Source organism: Myotis nattereri (assembly GCF_964212035.1).
Source record: "Myotis nattereri genome assembly, chromosome: 3".
NCBI lineage: Eukaryota > Metazoa > Chordata > Mammalia > Chiroptera > Vespertilionidae > Myotis > Myotis nattereri.
In genome coordinates, this window is record NC_138077.1 from 42,230,516 (window position 1) to 42,246,205 (window position 15,690).

Genomic DNA, 15,690 nt, shown 5'->3' on the forward strand with positions numbered 1-15,690 from the left:
CACAAACTGCACATATATGAGATGTACAATTTGATAAGTTTGGACATCCTTATACACCTGTGAAACCATTCCCATAATCAAGATAGTGATCATATGCATTATCCCCCAAATTTTTCTTATACCCCTTGGTATCCTTCTCTCCCCCCTCCCTGTCGTTGCCCCTTCCCCTGGAAGCCACTGATCAGCTTTCTGTCACTATAGACCAGTTTGCATTTATATAAATGGGATCATTGTGGAATATACTTTTTTTTAGGCTGGCTTCTTTGACTCGGTATCATTCATGTTGCATTTATCAGTTCATTCCTTTTTACTTACTAGAGGCCCAGTGCACGAGAATTGTGAACTGTGGGGGCGGTCCCTCAGCCCTCGGGGAATGTCCGACTAAAGGCTTAGGCCCGCTCCCCAGACATCCTTAGCGCTGCCACGGAGGTAGGAGAGGCTCCTGCCACCACCGCTGCGCTCACCAGCCATGAGCCCAGCTCCTGCATTGAGCATCTGCCCCCTTGGTGGTCAGTGTGCGTCATAGCGACCAGTTGTTCTGCCATTCGGTCGATTTGCATATTAGCCTTTCATTATTTAAGATAATAGTCTATTGTGTGGATATATCACAATTTGTTTATCCATTCACCTGTTAATGGACATTTAGGTTGTGTCTAGTTTCTGACTAGCACAAATAAAGACAAGTTTTTGTATGGTCATACGCTTTTATTTCTCTTGGGTAAATACTTAGGAGCGGAATAGCTGAGTCATATGGCAGAGTATGTTTAACTGTTTAGGAAACTGCCAAACTGTTTTCCAAAGTGATTGTCCCATTTTTTATTGTTCCACACTCTTAATTGTGTTCTTTTTAACATACATAGAAGTAAGAAGAAAACAGAAAGAGACATAAAGATACCTATAATCAACCTCTCAGATTGTTCCTTTTGGCATTTTCCACCCCCAAATAACTCATGTACATGATTAGAAAATTTAAACATTGGAGTCAGGAATAAAATGAAAAGCAAAACCACTACCCAGAGACAATGATTGTTAATTGTTTTTGATCTAGAAAAACACAAACATATACCAGCATCTCTTTGTCTCTTTTTCTTCTGGCTTATAACAGAAGCAATCAAAGTATAGACACTGTTCTGCACCTTGGTTTTTTTCACTTTACAATTTATTTTAGAGGTATTTAAATAGTTTCATTACAGTCTTAGAGTACTACCATCAGTTTTGCTAGTGTAATTGTGATAATAGGGAATGGTTTGAATATAATGTGAAGTTTGTCTGTAAGAAATGCTAGGCAAGCCGAAACCGGTTTGGCTCAGTGGATAGAGCGTCGGCCTGCGGACTGAGAGGTCCCAGGTTCGATTCCGGTCAAGGGCATGTACCTTGGTTGCGGGCACATCCCCAGTGGGAGATGTGCAGGAGGCAGCTGATCGATGTTTCTCTCTCTCATCGATGTTTCTAACTCTCTGTCTCTCTCCCTTCCTCTCTGTAAAAAATCAATAAAATATATTAAAAAAAAAAAAAAAAAAAGAAATGCTAGGCAAATGTAGGAAACTACTCTGCCTAACTGAGCCACGGAAGGAATACACAAGAATACACACAAGAATACACAAGAATACCTTCCAGCAATCTGTTTACTGCTGTGTAATGAGTCATACCCATCCACATCTGGCGTTAACAGATTTCTGTTGATTTCACATTACCCTCCTGCCACTTGACAGTAACTCACAAGCTGCAAACTTTCAATGCCCACTAACTACTACAGCAAACTTGAAGTCTTTTTCAAGGTAAAGTGCCATGTTTATTTATGTACTAGAGGCCTGGTGTACGAAATTTGTGCATGGGTAGGGTCCCTAGGCCTGGCCGGCAATCAGGGCCGATCAGAGCCTGCCTTTTTTTCATTCCACGCTGCCCCCTGGTGGTCAGCGATGTCATAGCGGGTGATCAAATTCCCGGTTGGTTGAACTCCCGAGGGGACGATTTGCGTATTAGCCTTTTATTATATAGGATTTCTTCACCATTTAGCACACATAAAATGGCTACCATTATAATTAGACTCCCTTTTTTATGTCATTGGTAAAAATTTTGAGTGTCATACTTTGAAACCTCATTTTTCCCATAAGCCTTGTGATTTTTATACAATTTTACACAGCATGGTACATTTTAAAAATGTGTCTGTCACATTATAGAAGAACTGACTTATTCCATGGTATGAACATACATAATTTCTTTACTTTTTAAACTTTTAAAGTTTTGTTTCAAAAAATGGTGATATACATCATATATACTAAAGAGCACATAGATAGGAAGTATGTTTTAAAGAATAGTGGTAAAGCAGTAAATGACTACTTAGCTCCCACCCAGCTTACAAAATAGTAAATTACTAATATTTTTTAATTTACTGTATGCTCCTCACTGAGCATTTTTACTTTTTTGAATAGCTGAAATATTTCATGATAAAATTAAATTTAAAAGTATTAAAAGTCTGTACTTCCCCCTCAACTGGTCTTCCTAATGAATGTTGATTCCCCAGCTGATAGCCCTGCTAGTGCACAAATAGTGTGCACACACATACTGGGGGTAGGAAAATCTGTAAATAGATTTCTGTTTAAGATTAATGTGTATTGGGTTTATTATTGTTATTTTTTATAATCGCTTTGTTGAGATCTAATTCATATGCCATAAAGTTCACTCTGGTAAAGTGTAACATTTAGTATTTTTGTTTGTTTTGTTTTGTTTTAAATATATTTTTATTGATTTCAGAGAGGAAGGGAGAGGGAGAGAGAGAGAGAAACATCAATGATGACAGGGAATCATTGATTGACTGCCTCCCACATGTCCCCCACTGGGGATCAAGCCTGCAACCTGGGCATGTGCCCTTGACCAGAATCCAACCTGGGACCCCTCAGTCCGCAGGCCGACGCTTCATCCACTGAGCCAAACCAGCTAGGGCAGTTTTTGTTTTGTTTTTTAAGTGTATTCACAAAGTTGTGCAAACATCACTATATCTAATTCCAGAAATTTTTCATTAATAGGTAGATTTTTATTGATGAGTAGATTTTTCAGATTAGGCAGTATTGATCTAAAGAAAAACTAATTTCCTAAGATATCAAAAAATGTTTTAGGCTTTAAGGTGCTGTTTCCTTTATAGAAAGAATCATAGCTCCAGATAGAAAGGCATAACACTGTCCCCATAGGATTTATTGTCCATTTGAAAGCTCCAGCGAAAAGTCCCTATTTAGTGAAGTGTGCAAGATTTGGCTCAGTTTATATAGTCCCAATGACTGTGTCCAAGAGTTTGGCACAATCTTGATCCAGTCCTGTTCTTTTCTCTCCAACATAGATATGTAGACGAGTTTTGTTTCCTTTTTGCTTCTCTTGGAAAGAAAACTTTTATGGCTTCACAAATGATACAACAGGATTGTCATATGAGTCAGAACTATCATTTTATAGGATTCCAATGATCTGTACCTGAAAAGGGCTTCAAGTCACTGGAAGATTATATGGCCCCCCTTTTGTAAACTTAAGAATTTACTTGAGCCTAGCTGACATGGCTCAGTGGTTGAGCATTGAACTATGAACCAGAAGATCACGGCTTGATTCCTGGTCAGGGCACAAGATCTGGTTGCGGGCTCAGTCCCTGGTGTGTGGCAAGCAGGAGGCAGCCGATCAGTGATTCTCTCTCATCATTGTGGTTTCTATCTGTCTCTCCCTCTCCCTTCCGCTCTGCAATCAATTAAATATATATGTATGTATGTATAGAAGAATTTACCTGAAATATCTCAAACTCTTATATATCCATTGTTCACTCTTCTAGAAAAATTATGTTGAAGTGATAGGGTAAAGGAAGAGTAATATTTACCTCCCTAGCCGGTTTGGCTCAGTGGATAGAGTGTTGGCCTGCAGACTGAAGGGTCCTGGGTTCGATTCCGGTCAAGGACACACACCTTGGCTGTAGGCACCCGGACCTGGTTGGGGGCCTGCTGGAGGCAACCAATCGATGTGTCTTTCTCACATTGGTGTTTCTCTCTGTCTCTTCCTTTCCCTTCCACTCTCTCTAAAAATCAATGGACAAAATACCTTCGGGTTTGGATTTAAAAAACAAAAAAAATTACCTAAGGCAAACTTTCCACTGATGAATAGAAGGAGGACATGGATAATTTAGAATAGCTGTTTCATTCTATATATTTTTTTTTTATTATTGATTTTTTACAGAGAGGAAGGGAGAGGGCTAGAGAGTTAGAAACATCGACAAGAGAGAAACATCAATCAGCTGCCTCCTGCACGCCTCCAACTGGGATGTGCCCGCAACCAAGATACATGCCCTTGACCGGAATTCGACCTGGGACCTTTCAGTCCGCAGGCCGACGCTCTATCCACTGAGCCAAACCCGTCAGGGCAGCTGTTTCATTCTAAACTCTTTTTCATACTATTACTTTGTTAGATTATTAGAAACAGAGTACTGGCCTGAATGGATCCTGGGCCTGACCTTTTATAGAGCAACTTTTAGTCTTAAGCCGTTTTGTTTATAATAGAAAAATAGGTGTTTTTACCTGGAAATAGATAATACTTAAATAATGAAACAATACTTTTTGAGCTCTTGTATAGCTTTTTCATTTTGCTCAGCTCTTAACATGCCGTATTGGGAATGGCCTACATCAGCTGAATGGCCCACATCAGTTTGACGCGAATGATCAGCCTCTGTCAGCTTCCCACCATTCTGGCCCAGTGTAAAATTGTGGTTATTTTTACTTAAAATACCTATTTTTTCCCAATTCTAGATGAGTTGAGGAAAGATTGATTGTGTTGGCCAGCAAATGAGAGCGTATTCAAACAATTTTGTGTATAAGACCTGGCTTAGGATAATTAGGATAGAGTTTTTGTCAGTACCAACTGTAATGAAAATCAGAACAGAATCTTCTTTCTTTTAGATTTCCCTTAATCTGAATCTTTCCTATAATAGGTTACTTCAGATAGCTTGTAGTGTGAAAAATAAGCATAATTTTGTGGGGGAAATTAGCTGTATATGTTAATTATATCAATGAGAGATGACAGTTTTATGAGTAATCTTAAAATAGGAAAAAATTAAATTGACATTGAAATACATTTTGATTCTTTTCATTGGACTTCTTTATGCCTAATGATTTTTCTCAGTCTGATATTAAAATAGATGTACATTCTTAGCATACACATTGAACAGTCTTTGGGAAGCTTAGATGGTGTTGGAATAAAACCTGCTGCTATTTTTTTTTTCTTTTTAATCCTCATCCGAGGATATTTTTCCGTTCATTTTTAGGGAGAGTAGAAGAGAGAGGGAAGACAGACAGAAACACATTGATTGGTTGCCTCCTGCATGAGCCCCAACCAGGGTCCGGGCTAGGGAGGAGCCTGCAACCAAGGTACCAGTCCTTGACTGGAATTGAACCTGGGACCCTTTGGTCTGCAGGCCAACGCTCTATCCACTGAGCCAAACTGGCTAGGGCTGCTGCTATTTTTTAAAAAATATATTTTTATTGATTTCAGAGAGGAAGGGAGAGGGAGAGAGAGCTAGAAACACCAGTGATGAGAGAGAATCACTGATCAATTGCCCCCTGCATGATCGGGGATCGAGCCTGCAAGCCAGGCAAATGCCCTGGCCAGGAATTGAACCGTAACCACCTGGTTCATAGGTCAATGCTCAACCACTGAGCCACACCAGCGAGGCCCTGCTGCTATTTTTAATTTGCAAAATTCAGGGATTAGCAAAAGAAGGGTTATAGTTGTTCGTATGGAAAATAATGCAATAATTAATAAATAAAAGAATAAGCTTTTATTCTTTTTATCACAACTGTAAACCTACTTTTGCCTTCCCCTGTATGATTCATGATATGGATCATATGTATTTAGATTACTAACAGGAAGTTGCATTGTGTTCTTAAAGGTCCAGCATTAAATGTGTCTAGTACACATTACCTTGCTTCTGGATCTGCTTTGTTTATTGCTGCAGTAATACCTTCTAGTTATGGTGTACTATTCTTTTAATACCCTGTTGGAAAGGAATTGTAATCTGTATTCACAAATGAAAAAACATGTCTGTCATTTTCCTCTGAGGATACCTTTAGACCACATCTCCATAGGTTTAGATATATTGTTGTTAACTTTTCAATAGTCTGTTCTTTTAATTTTCTCTTTGAGTCATGAGTTATTTAGAATATCATATTTTCCATATCATAGTGAGTTTTTGTTAATAATTTCATATTTAATTTTATTAGGATCAGAGAATATAACATTTTCACATTTTCAAATTGTTGAGGCTTTCTTCATATTCTGTTATATGATTTAATTTTAATGAAGTTTTATAAATATTTCAAATGGATTATTCCATGCTGCGTTCATAGTTGTATGTATCTGTTAAATCTGGCTTCTTAATCACATCTATATTACCTGTATATTTATCTGTTGTTATCTTGGTCTTTTAAATTTCTGAGAGAGATATATTCAGATTCTATTATAATGGTGATTTTCTTAAATCCTCCTTATATTTCTGCTTTGTTTTGTATTTTGTATATTTTGACACTATGTTGTTTGGTGTATAGGTTATGATATATCTTTGTGATTGTGCCTTTTAATAGTAGCAGTCATTATTAAGTGTTTTCTTTGCCTTAAATTATTGTCTGTTATTAATCTTGCTAAGCCTGCTATCTTTTTGTTTGCACATGCCTGTGTATAACTTTGCACATCTCTTTTGTTTTAATACGTTTGTATTGATTTCAGAGAGGAAGGGGAGAGAGAGGGAGAAGCATCAGTGATGAGAGAGAATCATTGATCTGCTGCCTCTTGCACACCCCGTACTGGGGATCAAGCCTGCAACCCAGACATGTACCTTGACCGGGAATCGAATTGTGACCTCCTGGTTCATGGGTTGATGCTCAATGGCCAGACATTTTTGCACGTCTCTTTATTTTAAACAGTTAGCCATAGTGCTTTTGAAGTTGTAGCAGTACAAACAAATAGATTTGTAAGTATAGTATTGTGGAAAGCATGATGAAAGCTAGTGTAAACTAGTAGTTATAGTCCCTGTGGATATTTATATTTTATCATGTATTTTAGTTAGCCATTAATTTATTCATCAAGTAGTTTATTGAGACCTTACAGGAACTGTGTAGGGGAAAGATAGGGAGAGCTGTATTGGAAGGTATGATCTGGGAAGGCTTTCTCTGATAAGGTGGACATTTGAGTTGGGATCTGGTAAAACTAACCTAGGGGAAGAGCATTCCAGAGAGAAGGAACCTTAAGTCCAAAAACCCTAAGGAAAGATTGAGGTGTATTTAGGGAACAGAAAGAAAACCAGTATGTCTGAATGTTAATGATGAAGAATGGAGAGGAAGGCTGGACCCAATTCATGTATGATCTTGTAGGTCATGTGAAAGAGAGTGATTTTATTCTAAGTGTTAGGAGAAGCAATTGAAGATTTCAAGCAGGGATGACATGATCAGATATATATTTTTATAGTCCTAAACTGAGGTATAGTGAAGTACACAAACAGTTGAAATACACGGATTTTAAGTGTATGGTTGGATGAGTTTTCACGATTGCATATTACCCATGTAACCCCCTTCATTATTAAGATATAAAATATTTCTATCACCCCAGAATGATCCTTATTCCTCTTCCCAATCAGTCTCCACCACCAGCACCCCACTACTATTCTCATTTCATTCACCAAAGATAAATTTGTCTGCTTCAGAATTTCATATAAGTGGAATCATTTTAAACACTCTTTTATGTCTGGCTCTTTTACTTACCATAATGATTTTGAAATTCATTCCTATAGTTGCTTGGATAAGGAGTTCATTGGGTATACCACAGTTTGTTTGCCCATTCTGTTTTGGATTTTGTAGATATTTTTTAAATGTCTCTTTGGCTAATAGAGGAGAATGGTTGCAGATTCTCTCATTCAAATATTTGATAAAGAAACACTGGTTGTCATGTTAACAAAGGGGAAAATATTTTGAGGGAAGTGAAGACTATAGAAACAGGGCCAAAGAATTATAAAAACCATTATTAACATCTTAGAAACATTTGTCTATATGGAAGCAGATGGAAAATGATTGTTCTGCTCCTCCCTATTCTCCTTTTTAAATCAGATGGGCAAAGTTGTCTTGAATGAGAGCACAAAATCCAGTGATTCTAATGAGATTCAAATGCCATAAAGATCATAGAATTTTAAATAAATTTTTATTGATTTCAGAGAGGAAGGGAGAGGGATAGAAACATCAATGATGCGAAAGAATCATTGATTAGCCCTAACCGGTTTGGCTCAGTGGATAGAGCGTCGGCCTGCAGACTGAAGGGTCCCAGGTTCGATTCCTCTCAAGGGCATGTACCTTGGTTGCTGGCACATCCCAGCAGGGGGTGTGCAGGAGGCAGCTGATCGATGTTTCTCTCTCTCATCGATGTTTCTAACTTTCTATTCTCTCCCTTCCTCTCTAAAAAAATCAATAAAATATTTTTTTAAAAAAAGAATCATTGATTAGCTGCCTCCTGTATGCCCCCTACTGGGGATCGAGCCTGCAACCCTGGCATTTACCATGACTGGGAATCAAATCCTGACCTCCTGGCTCAACCACTGAGCCACACCAACCGGGCGATCATAGAATTTTATATTGAGAAGATACCTCACATAGTACATAGCAAATTTTTCCCTAAGAATTGGCCACCTTGTAAGCTATGTCTGCAAGACAGGGTTCTAGGACTAAATTCTAGGTTTTCTCTGACATGAGAACTAAAACATTTTACTAAGAATATCTAGTGACTATGTATTACCTAATTTTTATGTTTTTAATTATATAATTTTTAAAAAATTATTTTCTCTTGGAGTTTATTTCAAAATATAGAATATTAAAAGGTTTTGGTCTTCAGTCTTTTTAAAAAATCCAGACTAGTTTATGTTATTTGAATAGGTGTGATACAGGCTAGTTTTGCTTTTTTACATTATACATGGGAAAAATGTGTATTTTTTAAGGTTAACTGGACAACATTTACTGTTTATAATGAGGCTGTTTCAATGAGATGAAAATTTTAAATTACAGGAATGAATATTACAGATATTTCTGTATTTGTATTAGTATTTGACTCCATGGTATGGAGAAAGTCCTTTCTCACAGACAAATTATAAACAGTAACAGATTTTTTTAACAGTTCACAGTAACATTTCAGTATTCTTTTTTATTTCATTTTATTTAAAACCTAAAAAGGATTTGTAGGACATTTTGTTTCAGAGTTGAATCTGAAAATATCTAACAACTGTTCACATTTCCTTTTCATAAATCTTGAAACCAGACAAGAAGAATCCAAAGGTTCATATTACCATGGTTTGTTACATATTCCATTCACTTATTTATTACATCATGATGATAGCATGCTTCAGCATACGTGCCTAGCCTTAGCTAGCATATACTTGAATGCAGCATGTGTATACTTTAGTATTCTTGCTAGACTGAAGCAGACCTGACTTATTTAAACACTAGAGGCCCGGTGCACAAAAATATGTGCACGGGGGGGTGGGGGGGGGGATCCCTCAGCCCGGCCTGCGCCCATTTTCAGTCCAGGACCCCTTGGGGATGTCCACCTGTCGACTTAGGCCCACTCCCCGGGGGATCAGGCCTAAGCTTGCAGTCAGACATCCTTCTGGCAGCCAGGGAGCCCTCGGGGGATGTCCGACTAAAGGCTTAGGCCCCCAAGGGAGCTGTGATGAGGAAGCTGGGGTGATAGAGGAGCCACGCTGTCCTGCCCTGGGTTGGGTCGCACACGGGACACCCAGGCGGGCTGGCCGATCGCTGCTGCCCGCCCAGCCGCCCTGGGTCAGATCAAACATGGGACGCCCGGGCGGGCCGGTGGGTCGCTGCTGCCCCACCTGGCCACCCCGGGTTGCGTTGCACACGGGACGCCTAGGCAGGCAGGCCGATCGCTGCTGCCCCACCCAGCTGCCCCGGGTTGGGTCACACATGGGATGCCCGCCGCCCCAGGTCACAAATAGTAGGTCCAGATGGCGGTGGGGCAGGCGGGATGGCGCTGACCTGCCCTGCCTGCAGCATGCAAATTAGCCGCCATCTTTGTTGGCGGTTAATTTGCATATCATGCTGATTAGCCAATGGGAGGCATAGTGAAGGTACAGTCAATTACCATGTTTGTCTATTATTAGATAGGATGGTCAGTACACTCCTAAATCTTCCGATAATGTTTATCGGAAGCTCAAGTCTATGCCCAAAGATGGCAGAAGGTTGCTTACAAGGGCTGCGTGAAATAGGGATTACCTTGGCTGAACAAGTTAACTCACTGGTGGTTTCTTCCTTACTTACCCAAGCCCTCCACTACCAAATCCTTCCATTTTTCCTCTTCTATTTCCCCAGCTTCAGAGCAAAAGTTAAAAGGGAGGTTTTGCTTCATTCCTTAAGTGAGGGTAAAATAAGTACTGTTTTCTTCAAGAAACCCCAACCTTTCTGAGGAATAACCACTGTAATCTTGAGATTACTTGAGGGGTGGTGGGAAGAGAATATGCAGATTATGAGCTCCATGGAATGGGTTAGTGAAGATGATACTGGACTCACTCATCTTCACAGGTAGTCCATAAGACTCTTGGAAAACTGGAAGACAGGTGGTCTCTAAGGAAATGGTATGATGCAGAAACACATTTGGAGATCTGCTGGGTTGTCTCTGCCTCCGATTTTAGATTTGTCTGAGAGTAAGAGTGTTATTTTTTTTTTCTTATTTGCATTAAGGAAAAAGGAATGGGGTTTATTGATTTTTTTAAAGAATGTATTCTTCATAAACTGTTCCAGAATTTCACTAGAAATTCTTAGTGACAATTTGTCTAAAACTAGTTGCAGACCAAATGGAGAAGGCTGAAAGAAAAGAATAAGACTTTACTCTCACTTTTTATAAGCTCTAAAAACAGAAAATAATAGATTCAGGGTCTCTATAAAAATAAAGACTTATTTATATTCTGAATTAGAGCAGGTTAGGTCATGATGGTGAATAACATTAAATGGCTTGATTAAATATGTTTATTAACACTGAAGTTTTTAAAACATTTTAAAGCTTAGGGCTATTATGCACGATAACAGTTATAGGGAAAATGTTCTCTTAAATCCAGGATTTACATATACATATATCAGTACATGAGTCTGACACCTGAATCAAGTGAGTCTGTCTCTGGGATGGGTGAAAGAACTGAACTAAGAGCTGAGAGACTTCTCTTTTTTAAAGAATAGATTTTTTTTTAAATTCTCACCTGAGGATGTTTATTGATAAGAGAGAGAGAGGTGAGAGAGATGGGAAAGAAACATTGATCCATTGCCTCCTGTACACTCCCCCACTTGGTATTGAACCTGCTACCTAGGTATGTGCCCTGACCAGGAATTGAACCCACTTTTTTGGTGTATTGGACATGCTCCAAACAGAGCCACCCAGCCGGGCAAGAGACATTTAAATTGTTATTTCTGTTAACTTTGAGTGAATAAAAAATAAATATTTTTGAGTTAACATTTCATCTTCATTAATTTTATTTTGAAACTTTGTATTACCTCAATAAATACTCATTGTATTTTTGTCTTTGGTTAGGTACATAATCTCTGTTAGTGATAGAGCTGAGGTTTGGAAATCAGAGAACTCTTCTTGTCTTTTTTTTTTTTTTTTAAATATATTTTATTGATTTTTTACAGAGAGGAAGGGAGAGAGAGAGTTAGAAACATCAATGGGAGAGTAACATCGATCAGCCGCCTCCTGCACATCTCCCACTGGGGATGTGCCCGCAGCCCAGGTACATGCCCTTGACCAGAATCGAACCTGGGACCCCTCAGTCCGCAGGCCGATGCTCTATCCACTGAGCCAAACTGGTTTCGGCATCTCTTGTCTTTTTTTATGTCATAGATTAATACTAAGGGGCAATTCATGTAACCACCCTGGAGCAGTTTCTTTTTTTGTGTGTCAGTAGAAGCTGGCTGCCCAATAAGGAGCCACTAGCCATGGTTGGTTATTGAACCTTTGAAATGTGGCTATTCTAAATCGAGATGTGCTCTCAGTTTAAAATACACACTGGATTTTAAAGACTTAGTACAAAGATAAGAATGTAAAAAGTATCTTATTGCTAATTTGTTTACATTGATTACATTACTGGAATGATAATATTTTGGGTATATTGGTTGAATGAAATACATTATTAAAATTATTTTCCCTCTTTTAAATGTGGCTGCTAGGCCCTGGCTGGTTTGCTCAGTTGGTTAGAGCATCATCCTGATGCATCAAGGTTGTGGGTTTGATCCCTGGCCAAGGCATATACAAGAATAAACCAATGAATGCATCAATGGGTGGGACAGCAAATTGATCGATCTCTCTCTCTCTCTCTCTCTCTCTCTCAAATAAATAAATAAATAAGGCTGCTAGAAGATACTAAATTTGTTTGTGGCACACATTATATTTATTTTGGATAGTGCTGGTCTAGACAGCATATACTACAATGACTTATGAAATGTTAATAAATGCTCAGTGAAACACAGTTTGGAAGAGGAGCAGTGTCTAGTAGAACTTTTTGCATTGATATAATTCTTCTATGTCTTTGCTTATAGTAGTAGCTACTAGCTACTGATGACTATTGAGCACGTAAAATGTAGCTAGTTCTGAAATGTGAAATATTGAAATGTGGAACAAAACTGAATTCTAAATTTTATTTAATTTTAATTAACTTTAAATAGCCATGTGTGAGTAGTGGCTCATATATCAGGACAATGCAATCTAGAAGATTTATTGGACTTTACTATAAGTTTATACAGCTTATTATGAGTAATAATAAACTATCAGTAACAATATTTATTGAGTACCTGTTCTGTAGTAGGTATTGTGTAAGTACCAGAGAGAGGATTTATATAATAATTTTTTTATTGAGACTAACTATATTGCTCATATTTTGTAATATGCTTGATGCATTATGAATTTCAAGATAATGTGTAGGCCTACCATGTTTTCATTCAAGTCTGTTTTTTTTCCCTTTCCTTTTCCTTACGATGTCCTTCTGTGAAAGCCTGGCCCTTTAAAAAGTCTGAACAGTGTGCTGCCTTGTTAAAGGATTTTCTCTTGGAAGGAAATCCATGCTTTGTAACAGATCATGATGACATGATGATTTTTTTTATTAAACTTTTGAAGTTGTGTCTTGGGGTTGAGAGGGATATGTACGTATTTACACTGACTTTTAAGTGTCAGTATTTATTCCCTTTGTGTGTACACATATATTTATAAGTACTAATACCCAGCTGTGTTATTAATGAATTAATTTATTATTGCTTCACAGTGAAGAACGGATGTCATCATGTCTGGAATCAAGCGAACAATTAAAGAAACTGACCCTGATTATGAGGATGTATCTGTGGCTCTTCCAAATAAGCGGCATAAAGCAATTGAGAATTCAGGTAGAAATTCAGCTACCTTAGGAAATTATGTGGGTTTTTTTTGTTGGCACATGCTAAAATGAAATGCATTTCCACTGTTGTATATAATTTGAAGAGGCTTGTGAGAGGGATAACTAAGTGCTCTGTTTAATAGTAATATACCATGTGTGGCATAAAAGATAGGAACAATCAGGTAGACTGTGAAGCATCAGTAATGAGACAGGCTGTAAGTTTTAGTCATTATTATATGTTAGGTGTAATCATAAAGTTTTATATAAGCTATGTGTACTACAGTGTGGTGTCATGTGAGATGATTATAGGTGGTACATGGATTCAGGTTTTTTTATATTAATAGTTATATATTATTTTAATATCTATAGAAAACGATGATGGTCTCATGAGACTTGTAGTTGCATGACTAATGTTGCTAAGGATAAGGCTAAAATTATTTAAAAATATTATTTAATTATATGTTTCACGTGGTTCTCAGATCTGGTAGGTATCTTGAAGGTGGTATATGAATGATGGAAATTTGGGAAATATTGATCTAGTTTACCTCTGCACATAGAGGATAGTAGTTCAGGCTCAAGAGCATTAAATTACTTGCTCAAGATCATATAATTAGTAGTTCTAAGTTGAAGAGTAGATCATCAATTAAGTGTCTGTAATTACCCAGAATGTTTTAAGCTATTTTTAAAAATGGAGCTAAATTTTGAGTTTTCAAAACAAATTACTATTGAAATTTATTATTGTTCATTTAAATGATAAATCTATGTAAGTTAATACTTATTGCTGAGTAAAGAAGACATCAAAGTCATAAAAAGGTGTTGCAGCTGCAACAAAGATGAAGACCCCTAGAGTTTAAGTAGTAAAGTAAATTCCTGTCTCTGTAAGTGCAGTCAAGTCATACTGTATCCTCCACCAAAGTCTTTGTAGAGCAAAAATTACCAAATCTAATTCCAAATAATGAAAACATTTCACTGCAACCCCCCCATTCAGTAGTAATTTTATTTACAAGGAAATGTTGTTTCCTTTTAGAAACAAACAAAATAAATGTGAAAGTATCATGCAACTCAAATGTATCACGTGACATAACTTTTTTTAAAATACATTTTTATTGATTTCAGAGAGGGAAGGAGAGGGAGGGAGAGATAGAAACATCAGTGATGAGAGAGAATCATCAATTGCTTGCCTCCTGCACACCCCATACTTGGGATCGAGTCTGCAACCTGGGCATATGCCCTGACCAGGAATTGAACCGTGACCTCCTGGTTTATAGGTCGACACTCAACCACTGACCCACACCAGCCGGGCAACATAACTTTTTAAAAATAAAATGAGAATAGGGAAAACTGAATGCTTTAGTAAACGTCATAATTTCAATTTAATCTAGTTTAAATTCCCAAGCACTGAGCCTGCGCAGGGATACTTTTTTGTTATTGAGTCACAATTTGCTATTCTTCCTCTTGATGTTCATATCCTACCTAATTCCCAATCATATTTTTCAGAATTTTCTCAAAGTAGATTTGGTAGGATGCTTCCTTTCCCTGTATTTTATTTTGTTTGTTGTTTTTACTTATTCCATGAAAGAGATAATTTAGAAGAGTTTCTTTTTGAGGAGCTTATAATAAAATAGCATACAGTGATCATTGTCTCTAGGGAGACTTTCAGTCTCTGCTGGTTTCTGTACACAAGGTTTGTATAAAGGATATATACAGTAATACTAGAAAATATTCTTTATCTCAAATATGAGAAAAATTGGTCATTTGCCTTTGGTCATATGCAGACATCTAGAAGACTGTTTATATCATTACTAGTTTTAAATTGCCAATTTAATGGCTTATTTTATGGGGAGAAAGTGACATGGGTAATCACGGGGTCCAAATTTTCTCTGTAATTTTTCATATACTCCAAAGCATAGGGATTTTTTTTTTTCATCTTACAAATTCAGAGTTGTTTTTCAAAATCCCAGGTTGTTCAAGTGGTTATTTGGCTCTTCTATTTTTAAAAATTATCAAGCCACATTTTATATTCTGATATTTTTAACTCTTTGAGTTGCATATTACTTTGAGTAGTCATCATCTAAATTGTATCACCTTCAGAGGCATTTTCTTTCCTTTTGAATTTTCTTTATTCATTCCTTTGGGTAGTTGTGGTCAGAAACTGATGAATTGCTTGCTAGATCCTTTTCTACAGAAGGAAACTTCCTGTGTTGTTATAAACTGCTCTCATGTTACTGCTCTAGCTAATTCTTTACTTCTTTCTCCTAAGTCACCAA

The 15,690-nt window shown here is 37.5% G+C and overlaps 1 protein-coding gene across 1 annotated transcript in view; it reads left to right on the forward strand.

Moving 5' to 3' along the window:
- Nucleotides 1–13,333: 13,333 nt before the first annotated feature.
- The window catches only part of YEATS2 (YEATS domain containing 2), a gene marked incomplete at its 5' end in the record, with an annotated part of 73,650 nt that continues 71,293 nt past the window's right edge, over nucleotides 13,334–15,690 (forward strand). The window contains one exon of the mRNA XM_081086391.1: nucleotides 13,334–13,433. Within this exon, the coding sequence (XP_080942517.1) occupies nucleotides 13,334–13,433 (100 nt within the window). The remainder of the gene's footprint in view (nucleotides 13,434–15,690) is intronic.